Below are 13,570 nucleotides of genomic sequence, written 5' to 3'. Positions count from 1 at the left end.
AAAAAAAAAAAAAAAAAAAAAAAAAAAAAAAAAAAAAAAAAAAAAAAAAAAAAAAAAAAGGATTTTGTTCGTGTGTTCATATCAAAATAGGCCGACATGAACTGGAGCCGACGTGCTCTGGATCCAATCCACCTCTAGAAAACTTCCTATCGTAAACTTGGCAGCCTCCTCCTTATCAATCACCTTATGCCCAGGCCACTTCACCCTGCCCTCGGTCTTGGCCCCAGGCCCATCGTTGTTAAACTCCGCATAGTACAACGTCTTCAGTGCAAAATCCCCTTCCCAAGCCAACCACCCCTCCGGGTGAATTATGTCCTCAATCGTGGACTCCATTACGATGGTTCTGGAGTACTCCTTCCACGGCCTCCCCAAGTAGCTTTTGAACTGCGACTTCACTGCCTCCAGTGTCTTGTCGGGTAAAATCTTGCACCTTTGCAGCACTATGGCTGTGGTTTCGTGCCTGTCGCTTCTGCCCTGTGCTGTCACTATGTTCTGTTGCTTGTCTAACGGCTTTTTCACCATCATGTTGCAGTTTTGGAAAATGGCGGCGGCGTCTCCGAAGATGAAGTCGATGGTGCCTGTTATTAGGCAGCTTCTGTAGAAATGGCGGTGGGCTTGTGCGTAGAGCGTGTCCTGGTACCCGTCGAAGCGGCAGTTTAGGAATATGGCTCGGTCTGCTTGGACTCTTGCTGCTACGGCTTGGTGCTTCTCTGGACCTGCTGTGTTTCTGAATCCTATGGCTTGCGCGAAGAAGCCGTCTCCAAGTGCCACTGCATGGACATGGATTACAATAGTGAAGGAGGGCAGAGAGCAGAGAAGGATTTGTTTAGGGTTTTCAGTATTGTATTTGTAGCTTACCGAAAGATGCGGTTTGGAATGTTCTAACTCCATCCTTGAAGTTCTTGTTTCCACTTATCAAGCTCTTTTGTGACCCATCTCCGTACATTGTCACATTTACCATCTTTTTGGTGATCACCACTGCCTCCTCGTAGATTCCTTCCTTTAGATAGATCACGTACCTGAAAAAGATTTGCTTTTTTGTTATGGATTGTGTGCTAATAAATTTGTTCTATGATTAGGATGGTTGGGAGGGAGTCCCACGGAATGATCATGGGTGTATAAGTAAAAGCATGATCAAAGTGGAAAGTTGTGATTCTTAATATAGTATTAGAGTCATGCCCCCTTAACTTAGGTATAAAGGTCAAACAAAGGGTGTAGGTTGTTTGAGGGCTTCATAGGTTGTTCAAGGACTCCAAAGACAAATAGTGTACTTTGTTAGAGAACTTTAGAGAAAGAGTCGAAGCTCGATTAAAGGGGTTGCTCGAGGGATTCATAGGGCTCGATTAAAGGGGCTCTTCGAAGAATTCATAGGGCTCGATTAAAGGGGCTCTTCGAAGAATTCATAGGGCTCGATTAAAGGGGCTCTTCGAAGAATTCATAGGGCTCGATTAAAGGGGCGGTTCAAACTTGGTGGTCAAAGAGGGAAGGCTGTTCGAGGGCTTCATAGGCCTGAGGGAGGTTCTATAATGTACTTTGTTCGGGGAAGGATTGTCAAGGATTTAACTAATTTAGAAAATGATCGGTCCGTGATTAGTTAATATAGTTAATAATAAGAACCCGATTAGAGATTTGGATTTAGTAATGGATTGATCACATACCGTCCATCATACTTGGCAGGCATGGCAGCCAAGGCTTCATTAATAGTTTTAAAATTGCCAGACCCATCTTGGGCAACCACAACGTTAGGCGTAGGCTTATCCCCCGCCGTAGCGCCCTTCAACATCCTCCGCTCATTGCTATCCATCCAGCTTGGAAGTTCATCCTGGTCCATTAAACGCCGTCGCGTTGCAGCACCCTCCCCAGGCCCCTCAGACTCAAACTTAGAGAAGAACGTAGCCACCTGCGATATCATGGCCAAGGAATTACTCGTCAATTCCTTCCCACTCTTCCCAATCTTCTCCATTTCCTGCTTCATCTTAGACCCATCAGGGAACCCATCAACACAAGTCTCATGATACGACATCACCGCACTCAGCCAGTTATTCAAATCCGGCGTCGTCTTCTCCGTCAGCTTCCCCTGATTCTTCTTACTCACCGCCGTCATAGACATCTCTAATTCCTCCACCGCGTCTTCCATCAAAACCTTACAGTCCTCGAACGCACCCTTCTCCTCCGGCGTCGCGAATTTCAAGTTATTGGCCTTTTTCAAAGCGGATTTGACCTCAGCCGCGGCGGCGGTGATGGCCAGCTTAATCAGCTCTTTGGGGTCAGAGGATTTGGGGTTCGCCTTCAAGCCGTCCTTCAAAATGCTCTCGCATTTCTCCTTGAAGTCTGTGGAATTGCATATCATCACAATCATTTTCTCAGCACTGGACGCATCCTTGGAGTCGGTGTCGGTTTTGGTGTCGGCGTTGGACTTGGGATGTTTCTTGGATTTTCCATCTTTGTTGGAGGTTTTGGAGGAGGAGGAGGGAGCAGGGGAGACCTGGATGAAGACGGCGGCGGCTACGAGGAGGATGATCACGGTGGCTAACACCACGGTTATAATGACTCTCTGGCGGAATTTACGTGCCCTCTCAAGTCGTCGGCGTTCAGAGATTTGGTCGAAATCTTGGAACACCATGGTGGTGGTGGATGAATTTGGTTAATGGCTAATGGCTAAGGCAGAGACAACTCTGCCTTAGGAGAATCCAAGCCCGAGGCGACAACACAAAATTAGTGAGAAATAATGGGGAAATAGGTGTGAATTTATTTATTCTTCTTTGATCTGTCCTTAGATTTTTTTTTCCCTTTGATTTTGGGTTGGTTTAATTGCTTTCTTCCGTATGGAACTTGGGTTAATTTGTGTGCCCTCTTGGAGGTGTGGGGTTTGGGAGTCTTATTATCATGGTAGCAATGGAGGAGTTTTGAGGTGTGTGGTACGTACGGTTTACGCATTTCTTTTAAAAAAGGAAAAAGTTGGTTAACAATGTGGTGGTAGTGTTGTGAGGACACAGTTCCAACCGCAATACTCGCCCCGATATCACCGCCTCATCTTTCCTCTTCTTTCTCTCTCTTCATTTATAGAATGTTCTCCTATTTCCTATGTTTATGGAACCATCCACTTTGTCACTCAATCCAATCCAATCCAATCTATATGATTTGAAGCATCAATGGATTAGAATTTTTTTTAAAATAGGATGAGTATTTAAAAATATAAATGCATACCTTCCCTCCTTAATCTAAACTTCTTACCATATTTTATATATTTTTATTTGGTTCGGACCAACCCCATGGTTCTGTCCCATGAACCTGAAATTGAGCCGAGTTAGTTCTGAACCCAAACCAACCCCAAAACTTAATTCAACCCAACCAAATCCTTATAGTTCAGGTTGGGTTGGTTCGGGTTGTCGACTTGAATGTACACCCCTAGCTACAGAGACCGATCCTTTACGTATGGTGACCTGGCAACTGAGAAAATTACTATTGGATCCTTCAAACTCAACGAGATAGTTATTGGATGTGGCTATGTGAACGGCGGCAGTTTCGACAGAGATAACCTCAGGAATTATCAAACTCGGCGGCGGCGCTCTCACTTTGATCCCTCAAATGAGCATAATCGCCGCCGTCAAACGACGATTCTCGTATTTGCTTGCCGACCTTCTTCCGCGACAAAAATGTAATAGGCAAAATAAGCTTTGGCAAAAAGGCCATTGTTTCAGAGCGAAAAGTCATTTCTACCCCTCTATGTTAAAAGAACCCAATACCTTCTATTACCTAACTCTCGAAGCAATGTCCGTTGCAAACAAGCGGTTTAAGGCCACGAACGGCATGTCAGTCACCGCATAACAAGGGAATATCCTTATCGATTCCAGTACAACATTGACGATTCTGCCCCGAAATTTGTACAAAAGTGTCGCTTCGACGTTGGTGCGTGTTGTTAAAGTGAAGCGAGTGGATGATCCAACTGGAGTTTTGGATCTCTGCTTCGCCGCACGCAGCGTTAATGATTTGAATATTTCGGTCATTACAACACATTTTGGTGGCAGTACCAACGTGAAATTGTTACTGTTGAATACATTTGCAATGGTGGCAGATAATGTGGCTTGTTTGGCTTTAGCATCATCGGCGAATTTTGCCATTTTTGGAAACTTAGCGTAGGTGAACTTTTTGGCCGGATACGATCTCGAGCGCAAGAGATTGTCTTGTGCTTAAAGACAACAAGTCGTTTCTCCATTGTTTTTTTTTTTTTTTATTACAGTTATTTCTCTTCCAAAACCACATGGTTAGGCAGAACAAAATTTGAAGAAGAAGATATGAAGCGTACATAAACAGTATTTAAAATTAAATTATTTTAATTTGTTATTTTATAACCGTTTTCTTTCATGCATATGAAATTCCCATGCAAACTCTCTCTCTCTAAATCCCATTACGTATAAATAAGGGAGGCCATGGTTACTCAAATCCTCATCTCTATATCCATGCCTGCCATTTCAATCTTCTTCTCTCTTCTCCTCACCTCCTTCGCCTTCACCGCCGTCTATGGCGGCGGCATTGGCTTCACCGCCACTCTCTTCCACCGCGATTCTCCACAATCACCTATCTGCAACCAATCTCTCTCTTACTACGACCGCCTAAATAACGCCATCCGCCGTTCTATCTCCCGTGCCGACGCCCTCTTCCAATGCGCCGCCGCTCTCACCGACAACACCATCGAATCTCCAATCTCCCCTGGCGGCGGCGAGTATGTAATGTCTGTGTCAATTGGTACCCCGCCGGTGGCTTACGTGGCCATAGCTGATACGGGCAGCGATCCAGCGTGGACTCAATGCATGCCATGTAAGAAATGTTACCCCCAATCAAAACCCATTTTTGACCCCAAAAAATCCACCTCCTTCCGTCACGTGGCTTGCACGTCCAATACCTGTCAGTCAGTGGGCGGCGCCACATGTGGGGACCAGGGGTCTTGCAATTACAGTATCGTGTACGGAGATAAAACCTACTCTAAGGGAGAGTTGGGAACTGATACGATCACCATCGGGTCAACGTCTGTGAACATGGTGATTGGATGTGGCCACGAGAGCGGCGGCGGGTTCGGCACTACCTCCGGTGTCATCGGACTCGCCGGCGGCGAACTCTCTATAGTCACTCAAATGAGCAAAAAAAGCGCCGTGAGCCGGAAATTCTCCTATTGCTTACCATCGGTAACGAGTCAAGGAAGTGGCAAAATCAACTTTGGTAAAAACGCCGTCGTTTCCGGTCCTGGTGTCGTTTCAACTCCACTGGGCCCCAGCACGATGTATCAGATGACTCTGGAAGCCATTTCCGTTGGTAACGAACGTCATGCGGTCCGAAACGCTGTCGTAAAAGTTAACATGATCATTGACTCCGGGACCACATTGAGTTACATTCCGAAGGATATTCACGACGGTGTCGTTTCGTCGATGGCGAAGATCATCGGATCGAAGCGGGTGAAGGATCCTAGTAACTTTTTTGGTCTGTGCTATTCTTCAGATGGCCACGACGCGAATATTCCGGCCATTACCGCTCATTTCGCCGGCGGCGCTGACGTGAGGTTGGGGAAGGAGAATATGTTTATGAGGGTGGCGGGTGGTGTGAGTTGCTTGATGTTGACACCGATGACGGCGAGCGACCCGTTTGGGATTTGGGGGAATATAGCGCAGGCCAATTTCTTGATCGGATATGATTTGGAGAAGAAGACTTTGTCGTTCAAACCAACCGTGTGTGCTTAGAACTTCAAACTCCCCGACTACGTTATTGTTGTTGTTTTTTTTTTTTTTTTTTTTTTTTTTTTTAAATTTATTAATTACATATTTTGATAAATATACCAAAATAATGATTTTGCTTCATTGATAAATATACCATAATACATATTTATATTCTCTCTCTAAATTACCATATAATCCACGTCGATCCTCTTCCTACCGCCACGTGTCTTGCACTTAATCTCTAGATTACCCTATAATCTCATGACATGTCACAAATGCTTCAACCAATCACTTCCCGTTTTTAATCCACGTCGATCCTCTTCCTACTGCCACGTGTCTTGCACTTTCAATGCTTGCCGCGACACTATCGCCGTGGGCTCCACAACCGAACCTGCAGCTACGATTATAGCTTACAATAGGAGTATACATGGTCAGGGTTAGGTTTAAGAATTTTTTTTTACCCAAAGTTTGGGTAGGTTAGATTTGTAACCCAACCCAACCTGAAAATTTTCACCACCCAACCAAACCCTCTATTTTTGGGTTGGGTTCGGGTTGTTAAAAAAATTATTATTTAATTTTTTTTTATTTATCCACACTTTATAATTATTTCGATAAAATATTAGATAAAAGATAATTAAAAGTTTACACACAAACCCAAATTAATTTATACTTATTAAAAAAAATTGAATCAACGCCAAACCAAATATCAAGGTATTTTTAAAAATATTTATATAAGAAACTAAAATAATAAAATAAAATATTGAAATATTTTTAAAACTATATATATATATATATATAATTAAAACAAAACAAAATTAATGTTTTTGATTGGTGTCAAATTTGAGTGTGATTGTTTTAAACTAGAACAAAGTAGCACTCTGATGTAAACTTCTTAGTATATTTTATATATTTTTATTTGGTTTGGATCAATTTGAGAGTTTTGTCCCATGAACTTGAAACCAAATTGAATCAGTTTGGGTTCAGAAAAAATAAATCCAAACCAATTCGAAAAGCTAATCCAACCTGAACTATAAGAGTTGGGTTGGTCCGGATTATTGGGTTGTCGGATTGAATGTAAACCATGGAAATTTTGAGAAAATTAAAGACCCATTAAATCTATCTTCATATTTCTTTAATATAAAATTCCTTAAAATTTAGTTTTATTTAATTATATATATATATATATATATATATATATATATAAACAAAAGTAGATTCCAATGCTTTATTTACATCAATATGAAACGTTCATTTCCAACAATTGATATTAAGCCATTTTGATTTTGCTTGTTTTGATTATACATGTTGATGTATGTCTTAAATTGGGTGATTGTTGCATTAGTATGTCATTTATTAAAATCTCACCATATATTAAGCATATATTAAGCATATATTAAGCATAAGCATGCATCTTAGTTACTTTCTTAATCTAATTGTTATATTTAGAAACTTTAATTAACATATTTTCCTAACAATATTATGTTCTCATGTTTAGAAATTGATGGAACAATTTAATTCCATTCTATATTCTTACAATAATGTAATTAGAATTTAGATAATCTTTTAATTTTGTTCCAAAGGGTTTAAACTCATAGAATTTCAAGATCAATCTAATCAACGGTAGATTAAAAAACTTATATAAATGGGATGTGTCCAATTTGTTTAAGTAATAGAAACCCCGGTAGAGAAAGACATGTATCAAGATATGTTACCTTCTGTATTGCTAATTCACACCATGAGATTCTTGCGAGTCTCATCACGGCTTTTGGACCATCCACTATAGGATATGTTTGCATGGGTCAATATCAAGATAATCTTTTTTGAAAACTATTATCATTTAAAAAAATAATGAAACAAAACTTAAAACGTTAAATAGTTGAAATACGGTGTGGTTCTATATGATACATGCTCTAGATCTGTTTTACTTTCGATCAGCTTCTTGTACTTGAAATTATGGAAAACACGAAGTGAGTACAAAGACTCAGTAAATAGCCTACTTATTGGCTCTTAATCATGTCCTTGGTGTGCAAGGGCACCATACTCTTCCTTGACTTGTTCTTGTCCTGAAACTTAGGTCCTTGGGTTATTTTCTTGAATTTTGAGTTTTTGTCAGGGTCTAGTCCAAGGACCTTGATCCTCGGTTCTAAGGTCTTAACCTTGGTTCTAATCTAAAGACCTTAATTATAAGGTTATGGGTTTTTATTCTCAAATCCATATTATAGTTCTTATTCTTGTTCTTGATCTTGGTCTTATTCTTAGTTCTTTCCTTATTTCTTGTTTTGTTCCCTAAGACATTTTCCCTAAGATTTATGGTACGAGCTATGAACCTAACAACTCGTGTCCAAAACTTCATTCATTCTAGGGTGACACAATCTGTACCTACACTTACGAATTCTTATCTTTCAAGCAGTGTAGTCTGAAACCTGCGTTCCAGACTTTTCATATTTCAAGCGATGCAACTTGAAAACCTATGTCTGAGGCTTCTTACATTTCAAATGACATAGTGTGAATACCTACGCCCAAGACTTCATATGTTCCAAATGACATAGTCTAAAACTTGCATCTAAGGTTTTTTATGTTCCCAAGCGATATGTAGTATGAGGCATGAAGATGCTATACTATGAGAGGTACGGGGATTTCTTGAGTTTCTTAGTCAAAAGACCTTGATCCTTAGGTGGTACCTAAGATTATTTTTGTCTTAATGGATATAATGTTGGTCTTTTCCTTGATTTTTGTCCTTAGAACATTCTTTTGGTTTCTTAAGTTTTTAATTCTTGAGACATAAGTCATAACAAACTTTCTTAAAACATATTTAAATCTTATAAATTATGAACTCATCAGAGTAACATACGTGAGTTATTCAAAATATCATAAAGTCATAACATGTTTCTTAAAAGTTCTAGAAGGGTCCTCGATCTTAGTTAAGACAATGGGATATTCCTTTAAGGTTTAACTTATGCCCCTAACTTGGTTTAAGTTCTAAACTTATTGAAATAATTTGATACCTTGAACATATTCTTATGTCCTTATAAATAGACTTTTACTAAAGCCTTAAGTCATCCCGAGGATGTTTGAGCCTTGGAATATCTTAAAGAAGCACCATAGAGATATTTTGGTCATTTTACATGTAATTCTTGGTTTAGTCTTAAAGTGTTCCAATCACTTTTAAACTTTATGTAATTCTTAATCATCATTTCATGACATTTGGATGCATTTGGTTCTTGAACAAAAGGTAACCCATCGTAGGGGCATTTTGGTCATTTTGCATATTTTCTTGGTTTAGCCAGTTATCTTTATTCATGGACCACCAAATTTCATATATACCCTTAGCATGTTATATTATGCTCAGTTTTAAAATTGTATGGGCAGAAAAATTCATTTAGTAGGATATTTTAACATTATTTAATCATTGAGAAAAATGCTCGGTGTTTAGGTACTTAACACACGGTTCTTGACTAACTTTTACGATATTCCTATAAAAATTACTTAAGGTTCATATTTAAATTCGTTATTCCTACAATTATTGCTTAAGAAAAGTTCAAGATGGCTACTTGCCTCATTGTTGACACTTGGGTCTTTAGTTCTCGAGCTTCCGGTATCCAAATTACTCAAAATTTTCATTGGTAGATACCTCTTCGAGGCTAGTTTATTTGAACTAGAAGTTGATCTATCCTCAACTTGATCATAATTCTCTCTTTTTCTTTAAATTTTTGTGGTTGATGCTTTGAACCGGTCCTTCTCTTCATTTGTTAAATGATATTTATGTGTGAATATGTGTTTGTCTCTATCTCCCTCCTTCAACATAGGTATTGGCTTGGTGTTTCTCTTCAGCATTTGGGTGATCACTAACAAGGGTCTTTACGAGTCTAATGAACATGACTGTCAACAATTCATTCAGTTGTTTGTATAATTCAGTTAGCTCAGGTTTAGCCGTATGACACACATTTGTGGGAGGCGATCTCATCACCAATATAATATCAAATCTCGTGATTTATCTGTCCATGTGGAGATAAATACTTTATCTGAATTTCTGATCTTACATCGCAGTGTTTCTGTAGTGATCGTGAGGCTTGTGTTGGGGTTGACTAACTTGAGCTTCCCTCTTCAACTATGGCAATAGCAACGAGCGTGGGTTCCTCATTGGTAAGATTCATTCTCAACTGTAGCGCTGGCATCATCTTTCACCCCTTTTGGTCGACGGGCGATTGTTTAAATGATTTTCGGGTTGGACTCCATTACAACTAAATATTTCGCTAGGGGCATGAGAATGATTTTGTGTTTAAGCAAAAAAAATCATCCCTAACACGATGTCGAAGTCGTCCATCTTGAAAATCACGAAATCAGTTTGTCTCATCCAAGTCTCTATCTTGATCGAAGTTCTATTTGTAACCCTCTAGACAAGTAGGACTGTTGAATTGACAACTTTCATCTGTCTTGTATCTCAATACCATAGGATGTTTGATTGTTTCGCTTCGGTCTTGTCATGAAGTTGTGGGTGGCTCCAGAGTCGACAATAGTGTTATTGAACGCTCTGTGGTTGACCAAGGCCTCAACATACATAAGACCGCGTTCCACTAGTTGTTCAATCTCATCCACTCTCTTTTGAAGAGTAAATAAATACTCTAGGGCCCTCATGCGGGGGCTTTCCACATCTTCGACTAGCAGTATATCTACTTCAATTGTCTCGTACTCAACTTCCGAGTTCATTCTGAATTTTTCTTGGAAAGCATAGAGTGTCGTCTTTTCTGGGCACTCCATTTCTTGGTTGGCTCCCTTTCATATGAAGCAAGACAAGGGGTCTTGGTTTTGCTTATGATTGTTCTGGCTATGATGTCTCTGCCATAGGATTCTACCTCTCAGTTGGGAGGACTCGCATTCTCTTCCTCCACCTTTGAGTTCATTACATCCCCCACATTTGGGGGAGTTGGGTCGATAATTTTTATTTTCACCACTCACGGACACCTGATTTCGTCATATCTCTTGGAGTTGATTGAAACTAAGATCAAACATTCGTTCGACTATAGCATAGGTCATGGAAAGGTCTTAAACTCTTTGTTTATAGAGTTTTGTTTTCACCCACGACTTCAACTCCTCAACAAAAATGAAGACCTTATCTTTCTTTGACATATCACGAATATCTAACGTAAGCCTAAAAAACTGCTTAATGGCAATTATCTCAACATTTTCTAGGAAGAATTAAGAGTGGAGTTCTTGTTTTAAACACTCCCAAGTGTCCATAGTACATCGACCATCTTGAATGTCCATGTACTTGGATCTCCACCACAACTTTATATCGTCAACTAGATGCATTGTTGCCAACATGACCTTCACTTCTTCTGCCACGGTATTTGTTCTCCCAAGTGTCCATAGAACGATTGCTTGATGCGCATTGTTTAAGCCCTCGATGCGTTCTTCCATTCGAACAAAGAGCTCGTCGAGCTATCCCTACGCTCGAAGCCACCAGCAGTTGTGACCTTATCTTCTAAGGCTTCGACCCTATCATTAATTCATGGAACTTCACTCATGCAGAGTAACTGCTCTTCGATTTCTACTAGTCGGCCTGAGACTTGTCTAGTTGTTTTGCAATGAACATCTTTGTGTATTACGATCTAAGGAGCTGACTTGGCTCTAATACCATTTATTACAATCGCACTCTTGCGGCAGAAGAATAGTGATTATGTTGCACTTCTTCTAACCAATGAACAAGTTAATTGTGTGAAATTTGAACTTCGCGGACAATATCAATACGTTCTAAACAATTTTAAAGAAAGCAATGTTATAAGCTAAAAATGAGTATGCAACAACGACTTTGATAGATATAACCAAGATAGGAAGAATTGACGACTTTGAGCACGGGTGTAGACAAGATTTTGGTGACTAGGTCATACACCCCGTAAAGGCCTACTAACATGAAAGTAAGTAAAAGGGGTTTAGAACAGGCATGCGGTCATAGACAACACGTCCTGGACAAACATGACCAGGACATCTGACATGCAACCATAAACAACACACCTTGGACAACTATGATCGTGACGCAGAGCTCCCAAGCACCCCCTCGCCTCAACCAGCAGCATTAATTATTTGAAAAACAAATATAGAAGAGGTGTGTATAAAATTATGCCCAGTAAGCAATCTACTTGTAAGCTCTTGTCGTATCGTAGACTTATCAGAAGACCACATACTTTACTCTTGGCTCTAGGGGAACAACTCCACTCATAGACTTAAGTAGCGAACTTAGTACGCGGTCGATTGATGTCCTGACTTGAGGTGCTACCACATAAAACTCACTCTTTGGTGGGGACAATAGGGTGGTGCTAGCATGCTCGTCACCCATGGGAGGTTAGCTAGCAAATTCGTCCTATAGGACCATATAGTCACCCAAAGTCGGGGTGTGACCCTCTATTTGTGTCAGCTCCAATGATTATCTGTGTGATCCACGCCCTTCTACATGACAGATCTGCCATGCAGGATAATCAAATAGAACTATTAGGTCACACGACCCTAACCGGCCCCATGCCTAACTCGATGATACTCATATTGAAATAGAGAGGGGAGTGGATGCTCCATAGACACTGTATAGGCTACTATCAGCCTATGAGGCTATCTTTGTTTTCTTGGGTTACTGTGGTGATCTAAGTCTCTAGGGCGGCTTGGTGACTCTAACATGGATTCATGTCTCTAGGTTTCTTTGTTCGGACTTCTCGAGTCTAGTTCAGTCGGGAGCACAAGGGACTGGACTCGCTAGTCGTCGCTCACATTTCTAAGATGCTCAGACAATTGTAGGCGTTCCATCCTAGATCACAGTCTAGCCTAATTGACTCTAACGCCCAAGTCTTAACCCGTTTCTAGAACTTACACTCTAGAAGAGATCATACATTCAATCACCTATAGTTAATGTACGCTAAATTATACAATAGTCACACATGTTCAACGGAGCGATAACATCCATCAAGCATCCAGAGTACAGATCACAAATTTCTCATCCTCTTATCCAGCATAATTATGTACAAAGCAGTAGTAAAGAGTTCATACATCATTTAAGGTATAGTTTTCATATACCTATAGCAAGTGTGACTAAACAAATGCTTAACTAGTCATAAAAAACTTTAAACATGCTGAAAACTTTCCACCTAAGGCTAGTTATACTAGCATGCATGCAATTCTAAGTTATCCCTACAAATATTACTTACCTAAAATTACCTAAAATTCGTGTGAATAATTGTTGTGTATGTTCTTGAGTTGAATCAACTCTCCAGAAGAGTCATAAAAAAGTTCTGAAAATTCTTTGAGTATCCTATACAGACAAAAATAGGATTATCGTTGAAATCGGGATAAAAAACTAACAAAAGAAGGTCGAATGGATCGAAAAAAGTGTGGCTCACACTCTCACAAGTGTTGCAGTCCCTATGCACGCTTACCATGCACACGTATCACGCACCGAAGAAAGAACAGTTGCAGGTCACACAAAATCAAGTCGGGTCGATCAGTGGATGTAGGTCGCGGTCTTGTGTTGGCTGCACGGATACAACCGCGGTTCGATTTGCATGCGAGTCTCGGGGGTGAGAATCCATGCCACATGTCACTGTACGAGACTATGTGCATCTCTCCACTACTCGTGTGACACGTATCCATTGTCGGGTGAGACCTGCCTTTGCTGTAGCTGGCTTACTTCCTCCCTGTATAGTTTTCCAGAAATCGATCACAAATTCGTTCTAAACTAATTTCTTTACAATTCCTAACTCTGGCACACATCTCGGATCAAGTCAATACCTTCATGAAAACAGTAGAGTTTTCATCCATCTATCTAGGTTAAGGTACTTTTCTTCTTTCTTCTTGTTTTTTTTTTTTTTTTTTTTTTTGGA

The 13,570-nt window shown here is 40.2% G+C and overlaps 2 protein-coding genes across 2 annotated transcripts; one reads left to right on the top strand and one right to left on the bottom strand.

Annotated features, from left to right (window-relative positions):
* Positions 1-68: 68 nt before the first annotated feature.
* Positions 69-2,915, bottom strand: LOC111439767 (putative pectinesterase/pectinesterase inhibitor 45). The gene is made up of 3 exons (XM_023077292.1): positions 1,659-2,915; positions 859-1,019; positions 69-770 (listed from the first exon to the last, which is right to left on the bottom strand). The coding sequence occupies exons 1-3, from the start codon at positions 2,621-2,623 to the stop codon at positions 82-84; spliced, it is 1,815 nt and encodes a 604-aa protein (XP_022933060.1). The 5' UTR covers positions 2,624-2,915; the 3' UTR covers positions 69-81.
* A 1,545-nt stretch (positions 2,916-4,460) lies between these two features.
* Positions 4,461-5,732, top strand: LOC111439774 (aspartic proteinase CDR1-like). Its single transcript, XM_023077298.1, has one exon. It carries the CDS (start codon positions 4,461-4,463, stop codon positions 5,730-5,732), a length of 1,272 nt encoding a protein of 423 aa, XP_022933066.1.
* Positions 5,733-13,570: the final 7,838 nt, after the last annotated feature.

The sequence above is a fragment of the Cucurbita moschata genome, unplaced genomic scaffold (assembly GCF_002738365.1).
Source record: "Cucurbita moschata cultivar Rifu unplaced genomic scaffold, Cmos_1.0 Cmo_Scf00106, whole genome shotgun sequence".
Taxonomy (NCBI): domain Eukaryota; kingdom Viridiplantae; phylum Streptophyta; class Magnoliopsida; order Cucurbitales; family Cucurbitaceae; genus Cucurbita; species Cucurbita moschata.
This window is presented reverse-complemented; position numbering and strand designations above follow the sequence as displayed.

Coding starts and splice junctions, on each gene's coding strand:
- LOC111439774 (XM_023077298.1), top strand. CDS start 4,461: ATGCCTGCCATTTCAATCTTCTTCTCTCTTCTCCTCACCTCCTTCGCC.
- LOC111439767 (XM_023077292.1), bottom strand. CDS start 2,623: ATGGTGTTCCAAGATTTCGACCAAATCTCTGAACGCCGACGACTTGAG. Junction 1,020..1,658: donor CCTGCCAAGTATGATGGACG/GTATGTGATCAA, acceptor AATCTTTTTCAG/GTACGTGATCTATCTAAAGG. Junction 771..858: donor ATTCCAAACCGCATCTTTCG/GTAAGCTACAAA, acceptor ATGTCCATGCAG/TGGCACTTGGAGACGGCTTC.